General features: G+C 34.6%; 1 protein-coding gene across 1 annotated transcript in view; it reads left to right on the top strand.

The window, feature by feature from the left end:
* LOC119069597 (glutamate receptor 1) overlaps window positions 1–20,781 on the top strand; it is an 86,611-nt gene extending 65,830 nt beyond the window's left edge. Inside the window, exons 10-16 of the mRNA XM_037173692.1 lie at window positions 2,694–2,861; window positions 6,067–6,160; window positions 12,010–12,161; window positions 13,034–13,210; window positions 13,267–13,511; window positions 13,591–13,915; window positions 13,982–20,781. Of these exons, the coding sequence (XP_037029587.1) occupies window positions 2,694–2,861; window positions 6,067–6,160; window positions 12,010–12,161; window positions 13,034–13,210; window positions 13,267–13,511; window positions 13,591–13,915; window positions 13,982–14,065 (1,245 nt within the window). The 3' untranslated portion in view covers window positions 14,066–20,781. The remainder of the gene's footprint in view (window positions 1–2,693; window positions 2,862–6,066; window positions 6,161–12,009; window positions 12,162–13,033; window positions 13,211–13,266; window positions 13,512–13,590; window positions 13,916–13,981) is intronic.
* Window positions 20,782–26,439: the final 5,658 nt, after the last annotated feature.

Raw genomic sequence — 26,439 nt, 5'->3', positions numbered from 1 at the left:
TCCGTTCTAATTAGTAACAATATGTTTGTGTTAATGGTTATGTTCAGGGGCTCCAAATTATATAGAAAATGCTGATGTATAAAATTGAAAATTCGGGGAAAAAATTCTCTTTCGATATCAATATTGTGACCGATATACAATGTGACAACGTTCTGATTTTTCGAATTGACATTTTAGACAATTTTTCTTTAAATCTGAAATGGTCTCCATTAGTTCACGAGTTGAAAGTAGCCAATGGTCTTATTCAAATTCGGACCGGAAACGGAAAGATGCGGTAAGAATATTGTTTAAATGGATTATATAGAGATTCTACCACTGCAGTCAGATCATGAGAAACAAGCAAGTAACCACGTTGTAAACGACTGAGCGCTCACCAAATCCGTGGTTCAACCGAGCTACAAATGAGTAACCGGGAAGATGTAACCCAGATGGAACTAGGCGAATTTTCTTTACTTATGTTGTGATAGGATCCATTATTACGTCGCACAAAACGGCAAGCTGACTTTGTTTGCTAACCTAATTTTGATAGTCGATCACGGGCTTATTTCTTTTTGTACAATTCGATTTCCTGATGTACAAAAAACTACATTTTGTACACAAAAAGTTGCTTTTTTTGCGAATAAAATTTTTCAATTTATGTCAGTGTTCATTTGAGTTCATTTTCATACCGTGTATTTGTTGGAATATGGAATCTCTGAAGCTCAGTGAAACTCCAAAATACAAAAGAATATAAATTTAATAAACCGATTTATATGAAAGTACAATTTAGAATGACTCCTTCTAAATCAAACACTACGATTATTCAAATTTATTCGATTGCTATGACCTAGCAGCTCTAACACTCCTCCTCAATCGAATCGATTTGATTGGTTACACCATTTTGTTCTCCTCCTTCATAAACCGTCTGATACGTGCTCTCCCCCTGAATCCACAGCATTTTTAATTTAGCCATCATATCAGTTGTAGTTATCTTCATGACTTTTTCAATTCCTATTTGCCATGCTTCTTACCGTTTGTGTAAATGTGTATTCCAATCCTCAATCAAATTGATTTCAATGTTCAAATGCTTCTCCTCCTCATTTAAATCAATTTCACTCTCCTCCTCGATATGCACGTCCATTGTTTTCAAACGAAAAAATTTCAACTTCTCCTTAAATTATGATTCGTGCTCTGATCGAATTCTGTCGCTTGTCAGCATCCTTGAGCTCAAATTCTGTTCTTTTACTGGCCGAAATCTGTTTCAAGTTTTGTTCTCCATTGTTATTCTCATCCTCCTCCATAATCTTCTTCTTCTGTTTCTTCTTTCCTTTTTACTTCGTCTTTTCTTCTTCCGCTTCTTTAAGTTTGCCACATCGTTTCTTCTTCGTTTCTTCTTCTGCTCAAATTCTGTTGCAAAATTTCTTTTCCACTTTCTTCTCTTTTCTTTTCCTTTCCTTACTTCTCTTTTCTTTCTTCCGTGAAAAGTTGCCAATGTCGTTACCGTAAATACTTTTTATCCTTCGTGCAATTGCAATCCATTGATTTGTCGGTTATTCATTGCCGTTGTCGATACCAGTTTTTTTCTGTTTGAAATTCCAATTCATAATCCATTACCAATTTTTGTAGCCATTTTTCGTAAATAATCCGAATTTCACGAAAACAATATCTCCAGATGATCCTGGGCTCATAACCTGTTGGAATCTCTGAAGCTCTGGCACATTATGTTCAGTGAAACTTCGAAATACAAAAGAATATAAATTAAATAAACCGCTTTATATCAAAGTACAATTTAGACTGACTCCTTCTATATCGAACTACTACGATTATTCAAATTGATTCGTTTGCTATGACCTAGCAGCTCTAACAGTATTAGATCCTTTATTTGACGTTTCGAAAATGAACCGCTATTGCCTGGTTTATTTTACTCAGCCGTGGTTATAGTACATTTACATTGTATACATACGTAAATGTCGTAACGTTGGTAATGCATGTGGAATGAATGGGACAAAGGCTTATTTTTTTTTACAAAGAAATTATTCTAATTAGTTTTTTGGAATGAATAGCTTCGATTGGATTATAGTTGTTTCTTCTTATAATTCCGAGACTGTAGAAATATCATTATTGTGTCTTAAACATAAAAAAGTGTCTTCGATTGTTTCGATTGTTGTGGAAGCTTCTATGATTGGAATGTTTGGTAGATCTCAGCGCTAGTCGATGGCTTGGCTTTCATGGTTGATGTACGAATGGTACGAAATATTAGAATCCAGGTTCGAACAAAATTCAGAACTTAAATTCAAAATACGAATTCCACAATACGTAGACCACTGCAAATCAAAACATATGAGTAGAATGTTTCTCGCCCAAACCGTATACATATATGATTGAACAATACTTTCAATTTTGGGTTTTAGAAATACTTAAATTCATAATTCGTATGCTTTAAATCCAGCTTACGGTATTCATATTTTCCGAAAATGCACACGAATATTCATTCTACAAATTCCAAGTGTTAATTTTACCAACAGCGGTAACGTTCATATCGCACGGAAAATGTTCGTTCCAGCCAGAAAATCATCGGTTTTTGTTCCATTATTCCTTTATATTTTCGAAATAAATGTTTGATATCACTTATTATGCACTCATATACACATCAAACACGTACGCCATCATATACCATGCATTGTTAATAAAGTTATTTATTGTCTCTTATCTAGGAAGCTGACATTGCTATCGCACCAATGACAATAACATCTGAAAGGGAACGTGTAATTGATTTTAGCAAGCCGTTTATGTCGCTCGGAATATCGATCATGATAAAAAAGCCTGTCAAACAAAAGCCCGGTGTTTTCAGCTTTCTAAATCCGCTGTCAAAGGAGATTTGGGTAAGTGAATAGAGAAATCATAATGCTACTGAAATCAAATATCCACTGGTTGATTTGCTACCACATAGAAAAAAGAGCAGACGGAAAACGATGACTCCTGCAAAAAAATGAATTTAAATCCATTAAGTTTGTAACAAAAGCCGTGATTTTGTGTTTTCATCCAGCACATTATGATGATACAACATGAAATCAATAAGTCATGTTCAGTACATTTGCCGGCGAGTGTGTATTTAGGAAATGTACTCATAAGCCTTAAACAGGGAAACTTTTTTGTTTACCGACAACAAACTGGAGAACGTTCCAATTATGTTGAACTTTTAATAGTATTTAACAATGTAGTCGTTCAATCTTTTACATCTTTTGTTTAAAGGGGCGCCCAACTTTCGATACAAAATCTCCATTAATCAGATGGGGAACATCCATTAATCCTTTCTTCAAGTTTTTTTTTTGTTAAACAAGGAAAAAATTAAATTTTGTGTGGAAAATTGAACTTTGGAAGTGTAGATATTTATCGATGAGGGATCGTTCATAAAGTATGTCACACGTGCGAAAGAGATGCAAGATATGGTTGAAAATGCAGTTTAGAAAGAGTTGCAAATAGGTGTCACGCGTGACCAGGGCATATTTTCCAGAAATTCCATAAAAACAGAAAAACAACTGAAAGAGCCATAAAAGCAACGGGGCACTTCGATCTCGTGTTATTTAAGAGAAAGAGATAAACGCGACCAACGCGACGGAATTTTCGGGAATTTAATTCCACTAAAATAGGCCCTGACCGTGACACACTCAATAACAGGACCTACTTTTTGGAAACTAATTTCTCGAATTTTCTCGAATTTCTTAAAATTTCTCGAATTCGAGAAATTCGAAAAACTTCAAGAAACTCGAGAAATTAGTTTCTTGAAATTTCTTGAATTTCTCAAAGTTTCTCGAATTTCTTGAATTTTCTGGAATTTCTTGAAATTTCTCTAATTCGAAAAAATCAAGAAACTTTGAGAAATTCAAGAAATATTTCTCGAAGTTTCTTGAATTTCTCGAAGTTTCTTGAATTTCTCAAAGTTTCTTGATTTTCTCGATTTTCTCTAAAAGTTTCTAAAAAGTAGGCCCTGCTCAATAATGGTTCGTCCGAGGCGTGGGCACAGTATTATAGTCTCGGTGAATTCTTGATTTTCGTCGTTGTTGTCAATGGTAATCGATCCACCATTTCTAAAAGATTGTAAACCTGAATTTCTACGTGTTCCGAACGTTTTGTGTGGTATAGCCGTTGAGCCTTTGAGATAAATATTTAATCTTTCATAATATCTCAGGTCGTAAATGTGATGTAGCGCATGTTTCGTCGAAAGTAGGTGACAGAATTTAACGCATAAACTTTACTCATCACTCCATACTAATGCCTTTACCGAATGATGGAAGCCATAAAATCAAGCCATCGCAGGTAGATCATGAGAGCATTAAAGTGATTCATTTCATTGAACATTAGTATGGGCCGATACGTTGTTAAACAAGCGAATAGATAAAGAGAAGAATCAGTTTAGTTTCATTGAGTGAATTCTCCATCAACGAAAAAAAGGAACAAAAATCCTGCTTGCAATATTTCGGAATCTATTCACAGCCCCGAGATATCATAATTTATATTTGCCTCAGTCATATAACTTTAAATTGGAGCATTCCAATTCGAATAGACAGTAAACAATAAATTGTTAGTATTTTTTCTCGTTCTCGATTCTATGATTCGTTTTCAAAAAAAAAACAACTGGAATAAAGTTTTCGTCCAATTTCGGATTCAATTCACTTCATTTAGTTTTATCGCATCGACGAAATCGATTTTGGAATTTCTCAAAATCCATAAGTAAAATTTTCCGAGCCAAAAAAAAGAGCAGAGAAATTGATTTAGCTTCAGCTTCATTTTACAAAATATTTCATTAGTAAATAATGTCGGTAGACTTTCGCCTTACCATACCAGGTATGTGTGTTTACCTTTCTCGGTGGTTATTAATGTTTTTTTCTATAAAGAAAAATAAACCCGACCATTATTCTGCACGAAAATGTTTTTGCTAGTAAAAATTGCAATAAAAAATTACGTCTAATGCTGATCTCCCCAACATTCATTTATTTTCACGGAATGGAGAGAAAGCAGAACCATATAATTTTATAAGTACACCACCAATTCCATATAACCATGGTGTAAACATCACGAACGCTTACTAATCGATTATCCTTGTTAGCGTTCGTAATTTAAGGAATTTAGGCACTGTGGAAGCTACCAGTCTTACATACATTTTACGAATCATTCAAAAATGAATCACGTTTCGAGGTGTCTTCTATAAAGTTGATATATAGGCAGCGAGAGAGAGAGTAACATTTGAACATGTTTGGATTAATATAAAAACAATGGAATTCATTTCTGATCGAATTTATTGCCACCGCCGTTCCTTTCCAACTAAATGTCGTTCCATTACAGTTTTTGAATTTTGTGAAAGAGGAAATTAGCTTCTTTATCATCGAGTCATTCGAGTGATGTCATGAGAGTCAGTAGGAGTTAATGAAATTTTCGGGAACACTTCCACCCCACAGCACGTGTAAATTTGTTTCGAAAGTACAATAACACTTTGCATCTCAATCAATTTCCATTTGATTTGGTTCTGGGCCCCAGAAAGAAAATGCAAAGGAAAATTGTGTTTCAGAGACGAAGAAAAAAATTGGAAACAGGAAGAAAACGATATTAAAAGGAAAAAAAACCCTTTTTATGAAAAATTGGGGTGCAATCATAATAAAACGGATAAATTTACGTCTTTTTCACTGGGTCTCTATATCCAACATTCGCACATACACACCGCACAATCTATTCCCTCTCCCATACGCACTCCACACACAAAAAAAAGAGACAATAATTTATAAGATTTTAATCGTCTCACGTCTTGTTTTTCAAACCGTTCAAGTACAATACAATGAGCCAATTGGGAATAGCAAAGGCAAAGGCAGTAAAACAATAATATGAAAACATAAAAGTATGCGTATGTATGGGTGTGTGGCTTTTGAACGTGTTTTGTGTTTTAATAAAAAAATAAAATTAGTTAAATTGCCCGAATGGTTAAAAACATTTTCCGGAGATTTTCAAACATAATATAATTTTGGTATACAAACGACACGACGTTTTTTTTTTGTACAACTTTTTCTCATACTTTTTTTTCTCTATGTCATTCAGGTCTGTGTTATATTCAGCTACGTTGGAGTGAGTATCGTCCTGTTCATTGTATCCAGATTTTCACCATACGAGTGGCGGTTGATTCAAATCAATGGTACGTAAAAGAGCATTTTAGGTCATTAACATTTAACTTATTTCTGTGTCACTGGGAAAAATGCTGGAAAATTCTAGATTTCTCAATAAATTTAACGTAAAATTTTACGAATTGCACCGGGGAGTCATTTCGGAGAATCAGGAAATTTATTCGCCACTCGGGAATATCAACGGGTTAACATAATTTGAAGTGAACGAAGTGATGAAAACCGTCTATTGTAGTCTTTGAAATGGAAATCGGTCGTTTCATTTTTGAGCGGAGGGTTTTTTTTTATTCGATTTTAATAGGGAATTTTATGAAAGTATGTTCTTTCAATAGCTGGAAGGAATTTAATGTTCGTTGAATGGAAACATCAAATCGCATTAATGGGAGAGATATGAAATTTTTTTTTGTCTGCAGCAAACAAATTGTTCATTAAAACACATTTAGTAAATTGTGTTAATGCAATGTACCGAATTACCGTCTTTTGTTATCTCTGCAGTAGCCCTACTCACGTTCACAAAAAATCTGTTTCAGAACTTCCGAACGAATCTGATACTTAACAATCATACTTGACATAGAATTGTTTCTGAGTCGCGCAACGCAATCAAAGTTTATATGGCAACGCATAGAAGTGTATAGTGATGCATAGAAACACATACATTTTCGATTATGTTGCACGACTCAGAATCCTTTTTTTGTCAATAGAGATACAGTCAAAGGCAGTCAATTTTCAGCATAAATTAGCTTCAGCTGTTTTTCAGCTGATCCATACAAACAATCACAACCGTTTATACGTCTTTATACGGTTTTACCACTATCATGCGCGTGCGTGTAGCAGCTTCAACCGTATGAACAAGGAAAACCAGTTTTGATTGTATGTGTGGATCAGCTGAAAAACAGCTGAAGCAAATTTATGCTGAAAATTGACTACCTTTGACTGTAGAGAAACGAAATCAACATTCTTTTTGGACATTCTGTAACGATTTTTTTTAACGTGAGTAGGGCTACACTGCAGGTAAAAGTTTGAACCATACTCAGGTCCAGTTGTTTTGTCTCAACATCAAATTTTGTGTTTAAACTATCGTTCATAAAATGAATATTTTCAACGCTCGCGGCACAGACGTTAATATAGATAACAGATAACTGAGCATAGGCAACTAAACTTCCATAACATTTTATACAAGTTTTACTTATAATATATTAGGGCTCTGGGCTCTGGTACTAGTAAAATTAATAGTTACTGTAACTTCGTACCATCCACCGATTTAATACAACGCGGACGTTGTTAGAGTGGAAGTGGATGTAAAATCTGAAAAACACAGTGAAGCCGACGAACACAACTTCGGATAATTGCAATTGACATTGACGGCCAGCACATCAATCCACTAGACCGATTAGTTTGTGGTATTTACTTTTTAGATAAGTCGGGCCGAGAGAAGTCTTTCTAAAACGTATATTGAACGGGAGGAGGGCTGTAGCGACGTTTGTTGTAACTAAGTCTAAGTTTGCTGGCAGGAATTGCATCATTAAGAATGTATACGAAGCCAACCATTCTGAAATAATTTCCAGCTGACTAAGAACCGTTCCCAGAAGCCATTTACTTGTAATTTTCGGTGAATTTATTTTGTGTTCGTTTGATTTGCTTTGAAGCTTCATATGTACATATGTGCAATTATTGTATTTTACTATAACAAGCAAAATCTTTTTCCGAGCTTTGATTGAAGAGATGAACCGCAGCTTTTAATTATTTTAGTATTAATTTTTGGTTGGATAAAATTCGAAGAATCGACTAATCCAACACAACAAACATTTTCAATATAGATTCTAGTATGTTCGAATTTCATTGTTCATTTGGCACGAATCATTTCATTTTAACGTTATTTCATTACACCAATCCTAGTGCTCAAAAACAAAAGTATCGTAGAACAAAATGGGTTTCGCATCATTTAATGACAGTGCATATTTTTGGTAAATATTCATTTCATTACTGAAATTTACCCAAATGCACTGAGATTTTCTGATTTTGAAAATCAAATTCGGTAAACTTTCGGAAGCTCCAGTGGTGGCGAAACACAGTCAATATCGTCTAAAAATGATAATATCGTTCGAAATTTTTCATTCATAAAACGAAAAGCTTTAAAATATTGTTGGACGATATTATCGCTTTCTGAATGATATTATCGTTCAAAAAACGTTTTTTCGGCCATATTATTGTTCTAAAAAATTTCATGAACATTTTCATTTTATCTACCATAATATCGTCATAAACGATACTATCGTCCTCGGCGATATTATCGTCCGAGTTATTTTCCTTTTCAGAATTCTTTGAAAACTTGAACTTCTTATCCAAGTCAGAGTAATTTTTCTTAAAAGAATTTTTTGGAAAATTAGGCCTCGGTTCCAAACCGGGTTTTTTTTCCTTTGTTCGGAAACTTTATAAACTTTTCATCCGAATCAGAGTTTAAAAAAAATCGTTTCTAGAATTGTCTGGAAAATTTAACATTCATCATGAGATTGCGTCACTTCCTCAATAAATTATTTTTCTTCAAAAACTCAATGCTCTATTATTGACATTCCTAATTAATTACTTAAGACTTCACTTGTTCTTTTCTAACTAACGGCACATTAACTATACTGTACGATAATATCGTTTCTGATGATAATATCGTCCTGGGCGATAATATCGTTTTAAATTTACTTTTTTTTTTAAACAATCTGGACGATATTATCGACCAAGACGATATTATCGGTGTGATTGTTTTAAAAAAACTAAATTTTAAACGATATTATCGCCCACGACGATATTATCATCGAAAACGATATTATCGTTCCAAAAATAATCGTCCAGGACGATAATATCGTCCAAAGAAACGATTAAATCGTACAGAAAATGATTCGTCCAGCGGATATTTTCGTCCAAAAAACGATATTATCGTCCAAAAAACGATGTTGTCGTTTTTAGCCGATAATATCGTCTAAAAAACGATAATATCTAAAAAACGATAATATCGTTACTGACGATATTGACCCTGTAGAAATGTCGTCTCTCCTCTTCAGTTAATTCCAAAAATATGCCCTGGACGTAATGTGATATTAAGCCATATATATTCCAAACCATGGCTTTACTTGTATGTATGCACAGCACATATGCTCGTCTATATAAAGAAGAAGTATGAGATGTTCGGCATACCCATAAATTGTTTATCATCTAAATTTCAGGGATGATTCAGACTTACTGTTCTCACTTTTTCCAACTATTTAGAAAATCTGAAAAAGTGAGCAACTCACTTTTTTCTTAAAATCATACTTTTTAAAATTTTTGAGTTAGGTGAGATTCTTTTCTTCAAAATTTTGCCTGCGCGCTATTCATTGATAATAATTTTGAAAAAGCCTTGGATTTATTTTCAATAGGGTCAATTTTATGAGCCTAGGAATGAACTGCAGAATCGCAAGGCCGCCTAAAATTTCAGCAAATTTGTTGGCTCATGATATCCAGTACAACCTACACGGTTTACATGGCCGCCAAACAAGAAAATGGAAAAGTCACCTTTCTTCCTCAATCCTCACTACTAGTCTCAGTATTCCAATGATACCAAACATTCATGGGTGAATGTACTTTTGTAGATATGAACACATACTCGAATATTTTCAGTATGAAAAAGAAAATGTTTTTTTTTTTAAGTTTTGTAGCTAATAAACTAATATAGAATGGTGAATCTCTCTTCAAGTCTAGCTCTGGAACTAAATTTTTGCTTCCTCCTGCTACGGCGGAGTGTTTTTAAAAATATTTCATCTAATTTATTCTAAATCATTGAATGTAAGGACCAAATATCTTACGGTGAGCTAGGAGAGACCAAATTTCCCAATTCGTGATTTCGCGATTTTTCACACCACTACATTAGGTATAGTGAAGGCTGAAGTTGCAGTCGGATCTCAAACAGTTTTTTGAAAATTATTGAAGTTAAAACCTCAGACTAAAGATGGCAGATGGTACTCTAAGCGAGGAAATGATACAAAATTTTACACTGAAATTACTTCATTATGTACGTTACTTAGCAAACACGAGCGGAGACATCTCATACCTTGCATTTACCTTCGGTAGAAAAAGAAGCGAATGTAGACGCGCATAATGAGATATAATTGCCAAATTAGTAGAGGAAATTTGGACAGGTTCGACGCAAAACATAGTTGTAAGCAAAAAATGTTCCATGGTATGCCTCGACACCCGGTTTTAGTCATTCTACTGTCACCATAAGTGTGACGAAAGTAGTTCGTAACCGCGATATAAAAAAATGGGTATGAATTGTCTGGTAGCTAGAACAGTTTAATTGGCCACTTTGCTTAGGCTTGTTTGCTTAGATTTATTTTTTACATGGATTAAAAACTTGCAAAAGAATTACCTCAACAAATCGACAAAAGTTGTCGCAAGGTGAAAGTAATTATATCCTTCTATTACCCGTTTTTTGGAGATAGTCACTACAGTTATTAACCGTGAAATTCAATTCATCTAAAAAAAAGTGGTGAAACGATAGACATCTCTTACTGACATCCCAAATACTTATTTGACGTTCAGTTTTCTCTTAAATTTACTCACCTTTTCCAGAAATTACTCATTTTTCGGTCCAAAAATCAACTAAAAAAAAAAAAAATTTTGCGTGACAATGCCAACTTTTTCACTTTTTTGGTCAAAAATTTGAGAAGCATCCCTGGAATTTGAACACAGACCAAAATATATTGAAATATAAAGTGACACACCGTTCCTATAAGTAGATATAAACATCCATTTAGACTTTTCAGGTGTTTCTTAAATTCATTAGCGCAACAAAATGAGCCATTAACATTGAAAAACGACTAATAATATGTGTGTACTGTACATTAAATAGCGTAATAAATAATGATTACATTTTTAGGTCATTCAATTTCCTGCTACAACAAATAACCCCTCTGTGCGTTGTTTATATAAAGTACATAGAGAAAATATAATAAAATGGAAACACATTTTACCGTCTCCCGATAAAAAATATTACATTAATTTTTGTATATCTAACGCTCGCAAGAGAAATTTCCTTGCAAATTGAACATTCCTTTTAAAATTATAGATAATGTTTGCGCTAAAATAGAAAATTACTCTTCCGCTTTCAACGGCATATGCCAGACCGTTTCATAAAATTTATTATAAATAGTTTGCCTTGAGACTGGTTCAAAGCCTATTGACAGAATTACTTTTACTTGGAAAAACCATGCTAGTCACAGACATAATGCAACAACATTAACAACTCTGTCAGCATTTTCAACTGTACTATTTTGTATGTATCGACGAGACTGAGTAACTTTTCAATTTCTAAATTCAGTACGTACTCACTTCCTGCCGGGGGGCATCCAGAAACGATGTATTTGTAATAAATATGCACTTCATAAGATGAACTAATGATGGCAAAAGGAATCGTATAAATAAAACTATTTCGGCATCTAATATGTGTACCGGAGAAAGTTTTCCGAATTTCGTACTTCTATACAATTGATTCCGAACAGAGAGAAAAGTTTTGAAATTTCCTTTCAATCAATTGAAAAAGAAATTACAGACAAACTTAACGAAATGTTGCTGCTCTGACGACTTTTAATTTCGGGAACATTTTACGGTAAACACAAATTCGTCTGACTCATTTATTTGTCATCTGGATTTTACAATCAATTTCAGTTTCTAATCGCTTTTCAATTTGTCAGACGAAGAACATGTAGCATGGATATCGCCTTTCATTTGTGTATGTCTGGCTCTTCTCGCATTTCATCATTGAACCGAATATCTCTGCTATTTCCAATCAATTTCGCTACTTTTATAACACATACATCACATCTCCATTTTCCAGGTGAACATCTCGAACAGATGCCTAACACACCAGTACCGCAACATGCATCGGTAAACGAGTTTAGCATTCTAAATTCATTTTGGTTTGCTCTGGGCGCATTTATGCAGCAAGGGTGTGATTTTTCGCCTCGTTCGATTTCTGGCCGTATTGTGGTAAGTCGACAACGAACGAACATTTAATCCACTGTAAAGCGAACGTAAAATTTTACTGAAATTCCTTTCGGTAAAATTTGATGGAAGAAAATAATGTTGTTTGGAGCATCCCCTTTAAAGTCTCTGCATTCTGATACCGGCCAGTAATTTCACTGCTAAGACAATCTAATGTTTCATTAAGTTGAAACAACTGTTATACATACGCGAAACAACAATTTCTCGTAGAAAAATGATTAAATTCACGGAGATTTTACGTTGTTAGCTCCGTACGTAAGTACTGGGGGCTTATACGTTTAATGTGACTGGTGTAATTCGAAGCAGAGAGGAAAACAAAGCATTCGGAGATTGCAACCAAAGAAAATTTTAAAAAGAAAGGGTGAGTCAGCTACTCGACTGTGTACGGGGCTAACGTCTGCTAGGTGCTAACGTTCTCCAATCTTCTTTGTTTTTTTAATTTCGAGATAATCCGAGCTTCTTTTTACTTACATCGTTTATTGTTTGTAATCAACGTCAGTTTCTTATAGCCGCGTTATTTGTTATGTATATGAAAGATGGATGCATTTACTTAACAGAAAAGATTGAGACTGTGATATCGTACATAACATTATCATGCTGACGCAGAAATGGTTTACGTTCGCGCTTTTCTTCCATGCTGGGTGAATTTTTCTGAACTTTAATTCGACAGTCCTTTTATTAATCTACTTGAGAGTTTGAGAATATTTTTTTGTTATTTTCATTTTATTTGTTGTAATTCTTTTGGGGTAATGTGACCTTTGGCAACAGATTACATTCGGTTGAATTGGAAAACGGGGGAGAAGAAAAACAACCTGACATTTTAGCATGAAATACAAAATTTCGCATTGTTTTCATAGGGTTCGGTTTGGTGGTTTTTCACACTTATCCTCATATCATCGTACACTGCCAATCTAGCCGCATTTTTAACCGTCGAAAGAATGGTAACACCAATCAATTCACCCGAAGATTTAGCAACACAAACGGAAGTTCAGTATGGTACACTATTGCACGGTTCCACATATGACTTCTTTAGGGTAACAAGCCACGCATTCATGCTTTGTTCCGTTGTTTTGATGCCATTTCCATTTAGAAATCTCCGATCCCCATTTACACGAAAATGTGGGACTACATGAATTCAAAGCCACAAGTGTTTGTGCAAAGCTACGAAGAAGGAATCAAGCGTGTACGCAATTCGAAAGGAAAATATGCGCTGTTGATTGAATCGCCAAAAAATGAGTACATTAATGAACGGGAACCGTGTGACACAATGAAAGTGGGACGGAATCTGGATGCGAAAGGATTTGGAGTCGCCACCCCACTGGGCTCACCTTTGAGGCAAGAAATTTTCTTTTAACATTTACTGAGGCTGTCGGTGGTCACGAGATTATTTTTTTTTCCCATTGACCAATCACAGGGATCCCATTAATCTAGCTGTTCTATCGCTGCTGGAAAATGGTGAACTGACGAAACTGTTGAACAAATGGTGGTTCGACCGAACCGAATGCAAACAACCTGAAAAACAGGAGGCAACTCGTAATGAACTGTCACTAAGTAATGTGGCTGGGATATTCTTCATTCTAATCGGCGGTTTATTGGTTGCATTGGCTGTAGCATTGTTCGAATTCTGTTTGAAAAGTCCAGCAACACATCCAAATTCCAAGCAACTATCCGAATCGATGAAATCAAAACAAAAGTTGACAATGCAACCGGGACGGGAATATGACAATGGTCGCGTTGGGGTACGACACAACACTACGATCGATGTATCGCCGATGTTTCAATTAATTTTCGTTTTACATTGACAGTATTATGGTCCTTCTGCCGTTCAAGTAGCCATGCAACAGGACCAAGACAGTGGTCATCCAGCAAATTCCCATTCACAAGTCTGACGCGAACATGTGCCGGATGCCCGCTTATGACGAACCTCAGGTACATCAAACAATACCATTCGACGCATCATGACTAATAGCCGACAAGAGACTGAGAAAATGCTCAAACACGACGCAATGAATCATAACATGAGCACTGTTAGTGTGACTAGTAGTGATCAGCAGCCATTACCCTATATCAATAATAAATAATTAAATTTAGGTCCCTATGACGCGACAACTACAATTTGTACTGGATCGTGTCGACGGATTAAATAATAAATAAAAAGGTCATAAGTTTGTGGTCGTTCCTAGGGCGATTGATGAATTTATTTTACGAGGAGGCGTTAACAATTAACTGATCTTTGTTTGGTAATATTTTTTGCTTAGTCGTTTAAGAAATTGAGAAAATGTGATTCCCTTGAAAAGTGGATTTTTAGGCTTAGAGCTGTCTACCGATCTAGCTACTTTGATTGCACTCGGTCCAACATCATGTCAATTTCCTCAGTATGAAATGGTTACTGATAAACCATACTACTTGGCTGAACTGACATTCGTACCACCAACGATTTTTGAAAATTTTATGACGAATGTCGGCTTCTGGTTAATACAAACGAAAAGCGACTGAAGTGCATTAATGGAAGCTCAATAATTATTTTTTTGGTTCCACAAAAATGTCAGTGAAGCAGCTTTTTAGAGCTTAAAAGCTTCATTTTTATATGTGCAGAAATTGAACTGAAATTAGTACAGAAATTGAACACAATCCTTTTTGTCCACCATTTTGGTCTTGGTATTAAGGGATTGTATGAAGTGAAGCAAATTTTAATTGAAAACAAAATTAAAATCTGAGAAGATTGCAAAATGCAACACCGACACAATTATATTCCGTTCACAGACTAGCGGGCATATCATTGATGACAGAAAAAAGTGTTTAATTGTTCCGTTAAAATATTTAAATTTACTTAAAATGAATATGAATGTTTAACCCTCAGACGTTAAGTTTTATTTTAGTTGTATAAATATAAACGGAAAAAGTGTTAAATGAATGTATATTTTGTCTATGTTGAGGGAGCTATGGAAAATGTTATGCTAATACAGACGGTTTTACCAAACTTCGTATGGTCGATATTGTTCGATCAAGTTATTAAGTCCAATGTAAATTCGAGACAACCTCATAAACTGCAGAAAATGGAAATAAAAGATGGGAAACCATTATTCCTATACATAACTTAGAGAGGAAAAGAAAAACGATGATCTGAACGCAGAGAAGTGTTAGTTTGGTGGGAGTGTTTCCATTGATTAATATGTTCACATCAATATTTATGAAGTTGGAGAAATTATGATGTTCACTATCGACTATTTTCCGTACCTCTCTCTCTCTCTCTCTACATATAGTAATTTATTAAAGTGAAATTAATAATAATAAGAAGAAAGAAAGTTATTTCAAATGAATGACTAAAACTTAATGAAATTACAGTTGAGGGTCATCAAGAAAATGTATCGACCAGCTAAGATTTCTACACACAGAGACCTATGTTCTTAAGGGAAGATTCAAAATAGTACGCACACACATAAGTGGTATCGGTTTAATAAGAGTTGTCTAATAAGAGGATAATCACCTCGAATCCCGAAATGCAGGAACCACCATGGGAGCAGGTTGTTTCTGTGGAAAATGTTAGAAGTGCTAGAAAAATCCGCTCATGTAGAACGAATTGCTCATGTCGGAATTGACACACAAAATTTGAATTAAAGGAGAGCTTGAGAAATCACCTGCGCTGGTGGAAAATACTTGCTCGCAAGAAATTTAATTTCGCCCACCAAGGAGACCAACATTTTGTGATTATTATTCTCGCTGGAAGAAATTGGACTTTTCCAGTGACAGTGATAATTGGACAGTGATCACCGTGCGTCTTAAAATTCTAGGAATTATCACGGAATGTGGTCAAAAATTGTTGAAAATTTCAAATCTCAAAAAAAATTAAAGTTCAATATCTCGGCTGAACCGATTTCGATGTGTGATTAGCTCGTTGAACTTGTACAGATGTCCAGATAACAAACATCATATTTGAGGGAATCATTGGATTGAAGGGGAAGTCAAAAGGTTGCTATATTATCTTTAGTCCTTTACATTTTTTGAAGCATAGGACATAGGGCTTACTAACGTGCGACCGGTGCGACCATAATGTCGGCTGACAGTGTCATAATTATTTGGAATAAAAAATTGACACTTTTTGAATAGTATGGTGTCGGCAGACATAAATGTGCGAGAGGAAGTGGTCGAAAAGCACATTGTCTAACGTGCGTTACTACATGAATGTACCCTTACCGAGCATAATATTTGAAAATAGGATTCCTGCAATTCTCTAAAATGTTCATTAAATTCAGAGAATTTTCTTCGTAAATTAATTTCCCAAGTGTAGAACTCTAACAAACTCCTTATATTTCATAGGGATTATAAATGAGCTGATTGAGGGCAGAAGAGGGATTACTATGTCAACTCTATCGATAGAGTACGATTCACTATTTCACTAAAAGATGTCGCTGCAGCAAAACCAATGTCAGCAGAAAAATAATTAAGTTTTTACTCGACGAATTTTAGTCAAATAAAATGACATTGTATAGCCCAGTACCTCAAGACTCTGGAACAGTAATTAGTTTTTTAAATCGGTTCTCCTTATATCCGCTTGTCGATAAGAGTCTTAAAAAAGATATGATGAAACAATAACAAACGTTTTTTCAAACCCTTATCTCCAAGTAAATGTAGGGCCGATTGAAAAACTAAGTACTGTTCCCGAGTCATGAGGTCATGTGCTGTACGATGCCATTTTATTTATTAATTAATTTTCGGTTGACATCAGCTTTTTTCCAGCGACATCTTTTAGTGAAATAGTGAATCGTGCTCTATCATTAGAGTTGACATAGATTAGAGGAAAGAGAAGTGATTCCGTAATCCCTCTCCAGGTGTAGAACGATGACGATTATTTATTAAACGATCGTCTCTAGTTGAAAAGCGAAAACACACTAAATTTAACAATCATATCCTAGGTAAATTAATTTTTTTATAAAAATCAAATGCAAACAGAGAATAAGATGAAAGAAAGCGGATGATAAAAGTTACTAAATTGTATTTGTATTCCAATAATGTGATGTGTAATAATGAAATATTTATAGTGTAGGATTTGAAACGTAAGAATAAAGAAATTCTAATTATAATACAGAATGTAATTGTTGAAAATAAAATATTGCCGATTTTTAGTGTGGTATTTCCGTATAAATATATTTATTGAAATAAGAACGAAATTTTCAGTGAAAAAAAAACTTTAACAATGTATGGAATAATGAGCTCAAATCAATTTTATACAAAGATTTTTTTTTATCAGAACGGTTGCAAACTACTACTAATACCATCGTCCTTATTAACATAATCGTTATTCCAGTTTAGATTTACTGAACTCGACTTTTGTAAACAATATGGTTTTAGGTTTTTGAACAGAACCGGTAATGTACGTATACGAAAGATTGAATTCGATTTTATAGTCGTAGAAACAGCCATACATTTCTTTACGAAAATAAAGTTTTCCGAAAGTTTTGTCCATCACATAGACAAGTATCAATAACTTTAAGTAATAGGGTGGATCGATTTTGTAACAGAACCGCCATACTCACAAAAGTCAACCTTCACCCTTTACAGCAATGGCATGTGACGTAATGTTGAAACGCTGAGCGTAGCTCGTTTCCGCACAACCTATTTCGGAAATATAGTAGATTACTTTGGATGCTGCGGAAGTCATTAATTACATTAGGAATCAATTGCGTGATACGAGTCTCATTAATTGTCCCTAATAAATGAATTACTTCCACGGTGGAAGTTCCACCATCCAACATAGTTTATTTTAGTCGTTGTCTCATGCGGAAAGTTATTATTAAATGCACATGGGGGCTCAAACATGCATGTAAGGACCATTTTCCGCGGGGAACACATGTACATGAAATGGCAACTTTCCGCATTGGATAGTGATTAAAATACATTCACTTAGGCGCTTCCTAGTTTAAAGTTACAATTTTAAAATCGATCCACCCTAATACGTATACATTATACACCTATGGAACACATGATTATGCTAATGCTTCTTGAGTGAAATTTCTTGATCCGAGCCGAAGGCATTAATGACCCTGAAAATTTTTTTTTCACCATTCCTCTCGATTGAAATGTACCATATGGTAAAGTAAATTAAACTTTACTGCGGTTTGTGAATAATTTATTTTACAATACAAAGACAAAGAAACTCAACAACAACTTTTAAAATTAATCAAAGAGACAGATTTCCTTCACAGAAAATATTGTAAAGTTCGTCTCATTTTGTAGTTACTTTAAATTGAAAAAAGACAAACTTTCGAATAACATTTTTCCAACTTCAGCACCTTTTCACACCACTAGACAACAGACAATAGTTGAAGTGATGAGCAAAAGAAAACCTCGGAAAAGTAAGTCTTTCAATTTTCTGTAATTGATGTTGCCGAGCAACATACAAACCTTATGAGGCTATTCTACAAGAAAGAATGCACCTCCTTCCTACACACATATAGTCATCAAAATTGCAGGTGTACTATTTATAAGACTTCTTTCTGTTTATATGGAATAAATAGCAATAATAAACTGTATCAAGGTTCAAGGTGCATGAATAGAATTGAAGCTGTAGATGTGTCAGATCCTTTGACACGAGTAATTATGAAGTGTCTTTTCATATACCAGCAATATAAAAGACTAAATTCTTGTGAATTTTATTGTTCTTCTATTCTGGGGTTAAAGTTCACTCGTAAATGACCTGTGCTTGAAATCGGTCAATTTTAGACGTTAACACTTGCTGCAACAACATAGAGTTTCGTTTGACATAAAATAGTCGCAGCTATTGCGAAAATGAAAACAATCAATAGGTGATGGGCGTCAGTGAACATATTTGCAAGGTATGACCATATTAAAAATTTTCAAAGAAAACGTATTGAACCAGTACAGTCTTAAAGTCTTCGATAATAACTTGAATATTTTCTTATAAAAGTCCTACCGCCATCATACAATTTAACATCAAATTTAATGCTGTGCCAATTTTGTATGATGCGGTCATACGGGTCAATAATGGGCGAGATTGTATTATTTCAATAACATAAACTTCATTTAACAAACAAACTAATTTAAAACATAAATTGAAAATATCAATTTATATTTTATGTGTTGATAAAACATGCCGGGGATGGAACAGAGAACTGAAAAACTCATTAAAACCAAAACAATATATTTTTTACCCCTAATGGATTACTTTAATTATTGTATTTTTTCCCCCACCCATAGCCACAATCTACCCACTAAAATATTAACTAGATAGACGTACATTTTAACATAACTGTGCAAACCAAACCAATTAACTATTAAACATAATTAAAAAGCAAATAAATCATAAAATAAAACAATAAAATATACAAAATAATAAATCAAATCTCTAAAAAAATACAATCAAAAATAAAATAATGTTAACTACGACACAGAATGCAATTTGTTGACGAAGAAAAAAAAACTGTAGATTACGTCATCATGTGGCAGGGTTGGGTTGCGCTAATAGCGTAAACATTTGCGCTAATTTGGGTTTTCAGACTTTTTTTGACACATTTTATGGATCGAATCACATGAGGAAAATTTTGATGGTATTCCTTCCGCCTTTAGGGGGCGAAATGTGAATAATTACTGGTGCGCTAATTAGAACGTATTTTGCACGTTTTTCCTTCTATCTCTCTGAAGGGTATCGGGGAATCTGACACACTGTGCCAAAAGAACGCATTTTTAAACTATGTAAAAGGTAAACTCGCACACGCAAGTTTATTGCTGCAAATGCTTTTAACATGGCATTGACGTAATGACTCCTTTTACAAAATTTTGGTATGTAAAAATCGTGTGTGAGTTCACCTTTTACGTAGTTGAAAAATGCATTGTTTTATCACCGTGTGTCAAATTACCCCACGTCCTCTGAAGATAACGCTCTTCCTGTAAAGGTTTCTAAAAACCAAGCTGAAGTCATACGCAATACGATAGAATTTTTACTTAAGCGGTTCATGAATTGTGTCGGAAAAGTTAAATGAATCGGATCACCACAACTATTTGCGTTACTAGCAAAACCCAGCCCTGTCATGTGGGCACTTATATTTCGATTAGTGGAAAATCTGATATCCTTCCACTAGTAAAAATAACAGTGTCCGAACAATAACGAAGTCCCACGGAATAGCCATTTTCAGAACTAAGATTAAAAAGTTGAAAAAAGTCGAAGCCGAGGTCAATAAAACAAAAACACCTCTTTGATAATTATAATATAAGGCAATATTTTGTTGAGGAGGCAATGTGGATTTTATATGAAAAACAGACGCATCTGCATTGCAGGCGCGGTTTCTAACATTTGCTAGAATTTGTCATTAGTTATTTTTGGCAAATTTTTGCACATCTTAGCAAGGTATGGGATAGCAATTTCCCATAAAGAGGTCCTAGCTTTGACACTTCTTCCCCAACAGTATATAGCCTTGATTCTATGCTGAAGACGTTGAGGTGCTTGGAACATTTTAAAATTTAAAGTGTTCGGACGCAAGTTGTATGTAAAATTATCACTAATTACATCAAGTAGTGGATCATTTCCGTGGGAAAAATATTATAAAATGAAAGCAAAATATTATTATCGGCAAAAAAAGAAGATGAAAAAAAAAACAAATCGAAAAAGAAAATAAAATTTGTTAAGAAAAGATAAAATGTTTAAAGCTAAATTAATGTAATGTCATCAAATTAAGCCAAAATGAAAGAAAAATAAACTGAAATGAAATTACGGATCTTTCCAAAATTAATTTGTTTTCGTTTGTTTGTCTGTTCTTAATTTGATTTGATCCCGGTTGCGGTTACAAGCAATCAGATGAAAATTCCATTTTAAGGGTTGATTTACAGCTACATGACAGGGGATAGAAAGTTCTAATATCGAGTGTATCTGTCAATTTTGTTGACTAAAGGCGAAGATGCTAATATGCTCTCAATAATCACATGTAAACGCGACTTTTCATTACGCAACTTTAAAGACGAACTACGAAACAAGAAATACTTTACAACCGTAGGGTTATGAATGTATGGTGTAATGGCATGGTAAGAGATTTGTAAAAGGATGGACTTACAAAATCTGGAAGAAAAAAATCCCGACAAAAAGCAGGTGATACGAAATCTGTACTGCACAAAATCCGTACTGTACTAAATCCGGTTCATACAAAATCTCGATAAAATAGCCGGAATAAAATCAGACTTCGCCTCATTTCCTTGATTGGTCCTATAGGTAAGTGTAATGTGTTATAGGCTAAAGAGTATCCATTAGTAAGTGGAAAATAAAAAAAAATCCATTTTCGGACAATGGATTTACATAATTGCTATCAAGACCCGATTACTAATTATTTTATGAAAATCAATTCTCATACCAAATCCTAGTCATTAACACGTTCATACATACAATCCGTATTATAATAAATAGTCAAAAGCAATGAAACATGCGACGGCAAGAAAGACAGAAAAAAATAAATCATTTCATCTGGCCTCTCCTCCTCAACGACAAATTGATGGCTAATTTATTGCTCGCTCAATCTCTTTTGACTTCCATATAATATAAGAACGGACATAGAATCATTTTGGGTTTAGTTGTTATTTGGTTTATTTAAGGGTTTATACCAACACAAGGGTTTATCACATAAATTAAGAATTTACGATAGGAAAAGGATATGTGTTCTTACCATGTTGCCGTTGCTATATTGAAATGGGTGACAATTTTCTTTGTAACATTCAGTAGCATTGGTTGCGATGATTTCCATAAATTATTTACCGAAAACACAAACGAATATGCCAATTCGACGGAAATGGCAATTAATTATCTAATAAAAAATATCAGCGCCAGGGATATCCGCATTGTTGCCACAGAATCGACTTTCGACTGTAATCAAATAGCGAACAAATGGAAACATAATGCATCGTTTACGTTATTAAACATTGATAGGTGATAATTAAATCAAATTTAATCCCCAACCAAAATTCTCTGTCTTTTTCAGACAATTTAATGTGAATGTGACTCGAAAATATCCTATAAAGGCGGTGGTGGTATTATTTCTGGATTTACATCAATTACTGAATGATGATTTGACCCAATTGTGGCAGAGATTTAAAAGGAACAAAGTGATTGCGACGGCAAATCGTTGCTTGGACCTACAGTAAGAATATGAGACATGTTGTGGGGCCGTGGGTTGCTGTCATTGAATTGAAAGTAGTATTGCGTTACCCACATTTCCACAATTCCTTTCATCTATAAACCATTTACAATCGAATTGTAAAGTGAAATTCACGCCGTAAGTGTGCCTAAAATTTGAATTTTAAGTGAATGATTCGATGAAAAAGTGAACCGAAAAATACATTTCAACGCTTTCTTGTATGAAAATTACGCTACATTAGACAGACCTCAGCACTTTCCATTTTGAATTTCGACCGCACTTACGGCGTGAACTGACATAATTGTACGCTCTACATGCCAAAATTAATTGGACTCGGAACAGGTACCCCTTCATCTGAAACTGAAATTTAAGTCGACCTGAAAATATCTGAAATTAAGAGAAATTCCGGTAATTCAGGATCCTAGATATTCCTGAAATATGACATGATTTACATGAGTGTTTCCGGATCTGCAGATTTGAGGTAAATGTCAGGTAAAAATGTTCCATTCAGGTTCAGTTCTAATCAGATTCAGATAATCTGAGCTTGGGGCTTCAGGTCAACCTGACCAGTTCCAAGCCTTAGGCAATGCAGACCACAGATGGGGACTAGATTTTTGTATTTTGATGTAGAAATGGTCACAAATGAAAACTCATTAACGCACTAGTGCAATATTGATTATTAATGACATCGAGTGCAAAGTACTTTATTAGGCGCTAGATGTGTAATTATGAGACGAGACCACAGGCTGTGATTCATACAACGATTTTGATTTATGCAACAGATGCATCTAAAGTATGAAAATTGTGTACGTTATGATACTGAGTTGCATAAATCGTTTTTTCTCAACTCAGTGACGAAAAGTGTTGCCTTTTTGAGAAAAACGTTGTATACAACTTGGTTTAGGCACACAATGTGTATTGTCACAATCGGCCTTCGGCCTCGAATGACAATCTTCGCATCTAGTGCATAAAACAGCATTTATCACTCGATGGTATAATAGTTATTTATCTACCAAGGTAGGTATGAAGGTATTTTTTCGCACTAGATGTCAAGACGTCGTGTGCGAAAAAAATACCAGCATACCTACCGTGGTAGATACAACGTTTTTCGCAATTTCGGGCCATAATCACCTTTCCAATGCAAAAACATGTCCTACATTTTGTTCCAAAATTCTTGTGTATACAGAAATTCATTTGAACGATCAAGAAGGCTGCATTATAATACACATTGCAATGTGATGTAAAGAGACGCGTTGAATGAAATCGACTAGTCAATGCTTAGTATATACGCTTCAACAATACGTTCGGTATAATTGTGTGACTCTATAGCCGAATGGCTACAGTCGCTGATTTGTGTTCAAAAACCTTTTGGTGTCGGGGGTTCGATTTCTGCTCAATGCAAGATTTTTATTTATAAAAATTTAGCCTTCGTTGAAGGTAATAGGTTCTTTAGCGTGCGAAAAAAAAGTTGATATCGCACTGTGTCCAGGAATACAGTGAAATAAATACCTTCAAAACGACATTAAATGGGGATGCATGGAAAGGTGATGATTATGGACCGGAATTGCGAAAATAGTTATTATGCAACTCAGCATCATAATGTGTCACACTTTGGATGTCTGTTGCATACGAATAAAGTACTTTGCATTCGATACCATTAATAACTAAACTAGGTATTGGAATAAATGGACTTAATCGTTAATTCTTCCTCATTTTTTCTAGGTCTGTAACCGATTACTTTGCACTTAGTTGGTCAGTGCACTTTCTAAATTTCATATTACTAAACAGTTGCGACAGCACCGCAGTAGATGTATACACTTACTTTCCGTTCGCAAATAATCAGTGCAGAATGTTTGCTTCATCAAACATTAAAAGGCTTGGATCATTCTTGATTAACACATCACCAAAAGGTTGGTCGAATGTTTTACAACCAATTCAGTTTTATATAAAAAAAAAATCAGAAATTTACTTCGATTACATGTTTCCTACAACACCCCTTAGTGGAAAGTTATTGCCATTTTTCCCGGATAAAATTCCTCTAAATTTAAATCGATGTCCAGTGAATATAATAACTGGCATCTGGCCACCAAATGTGATCAATATATCCAGCATCGATGAGGCAGGAATAGAAGTGGAATTCATTAAAACAATGGAACAGCGATTGAATTGCAATTTATCCATTCATGTAGACGACAAAATCGGAATGGGTTTAACATTCGATGAAAATAAAGAGCCCACCGGAAGAATGGGTCTCTTAAAGGTATTACCACATACGATTGGTGCGAACATTTATTCGACGATAGCGTACACGTTTCCATTACATTGCGATTCAGAATCAAAAATACGATCTACTTTTTGGGGCCGTGCCAACGACACCGAATGTTTTCAAAGATTTTGATATGACTGATTGGTTTCTACCGAATCAACTAAAATTTATTGTACCCACAGCTGGCAGACTTCCGAGTTCGATGATTTTGTGGACTGTATTTGAGGTATGGACATTTTCAATTTCTCCTCTGCGAAAACTTATCGTTTATATGTTTACTGATTTGCCACACAACCAGTATGTGCTTGTAAATCAAATGAAATAACAGTTTTGGTTTGTGAGTGTAAAAAATGATTATGAGTTGGAGGCATAGAATTGTATTGAATGAAGTTATTTTAACACTATATTGCAGCCTCATCGTTTGACCAGTATTAGTTCCTTGTCGAGTCTATGAAATCGAGGGGTAAATGACAGAGATTTTCTTGATTTTAGAATGACTCCGGGATTTTCCGAATGATTTTGATCATTTAAATTTCTACAGTTAACGACATCTCAAATGTCTCACTGTCAAATTTTTCTGAGAATTTTATTGTGTCATTGCAAATTCACAATGACATTCTCTGAAAAAAATGACAGTGAGACATTTGAGATGTCGTTCACTGTACTTTTAGCCTAGCCTATTTTTGAGACAACGTTTTTCAAAAAATTTCATATTATTTGCCCGCTTTTTCTCATTCGTCAAAAATTATCCAATTTTCCCGAATTTTTTTTTTGGAAAAACATGGGAAATTAGTAAAATGTTGAGAAAAAGTGAGAAAATTTAGGAAAAACGTAAAAAAATTCTGGGAAATATTTTCAGTGCAGAGGTGGAATCTGTCTGGAAAAACTTGTCCATATTCGGTATGATTGTAATGATTTCTTGTGATTCTCATGATTCCTGTGCTTCACAGTGATTTTTATTAGTATCACGTTTCGACAAATGCAGTTTCGGTAAAAACATCTGAACATTATTTTCAACCCTCAGAAGGTGCATCAATCCGTGACTTCCCAGATCACTTCGCGATTCTTTCTACCTTGCTACATAATTTTACAGAGTTGATTACCCCCCGAAACCAATACATTACCAAATCAGAGATTTCTTATGTTGTTCGTACGAATTTGTTTCTTTTGATTTTCATTTACTGATATACGAGAGCGTTAGTAACGCTGCGTGACTGTACAGCACCTCTCCGAATTAGGCGAGACGAATGTTTTTTTTTGTTCTTTTTGAGTGGAATGCGGACATAAATCGTTGCTCTGCGTATCGGCAAGAAAAGAGTATAGTTCCTTTTGTGATACTAATCAAATTTTGAGATCTCATCTCCCACACAACTCCGTTAAAAATCCATTGATTGTAACAATCTTGAAAATGAAAACATTCGAATTTTTAGTGCTGTGGTATCATGTCCGGAGCGATAGCAGACGACTTGACGCAGTCTAACCCCCCAAAAAAAACGAACAAAATTTTTTGAGACGCGTTAACTATGCATAGCCTAAAATTTTAGTTTCTTTCCTTTAGCCTATATCACCACAAAACCTATTCTATCATATTCTCGCTTCAAATACGAGCTAAAAGAGCTATCACTCGACTATGTACAATTGCTAAAAGTTTCCTATGTGCAAAATAGGCACCAGCTGAATATCACCAGCTGGTGTACATACAAAAACACTTTGTATTGTAAACAAATCAAAGACAGCTTACACACAGTGCATCTACGTTAACGTCATCTATGCGCGCAAATAACACGTATGAATTAGGAAGAATGTGTTTTGATTGTTTATCATACAATAAGTGCGTGTTAGTAGATCCAGCTCATGTTCATTG

This window comes from Bradysia coprophila, chromosome II (genome assembly GCF_014529535.1).
Source record: "Bradysia coprophila strain Holo2 chromosome II, BU_Bcop_v1, whole genome shotgun sequence".
NCBI classification, from domain to species: Eukaryota; Metazoa; Arthropoda; class Insecta; order Diptera; family Sciaridae; genus Bradysia; species Bradysia coprophila.
The sequence above is the reverse complement of the archived record's forward strand: the minus strand, read 5'-3'. Positions and strand labels throughout refer to the sequence as shown.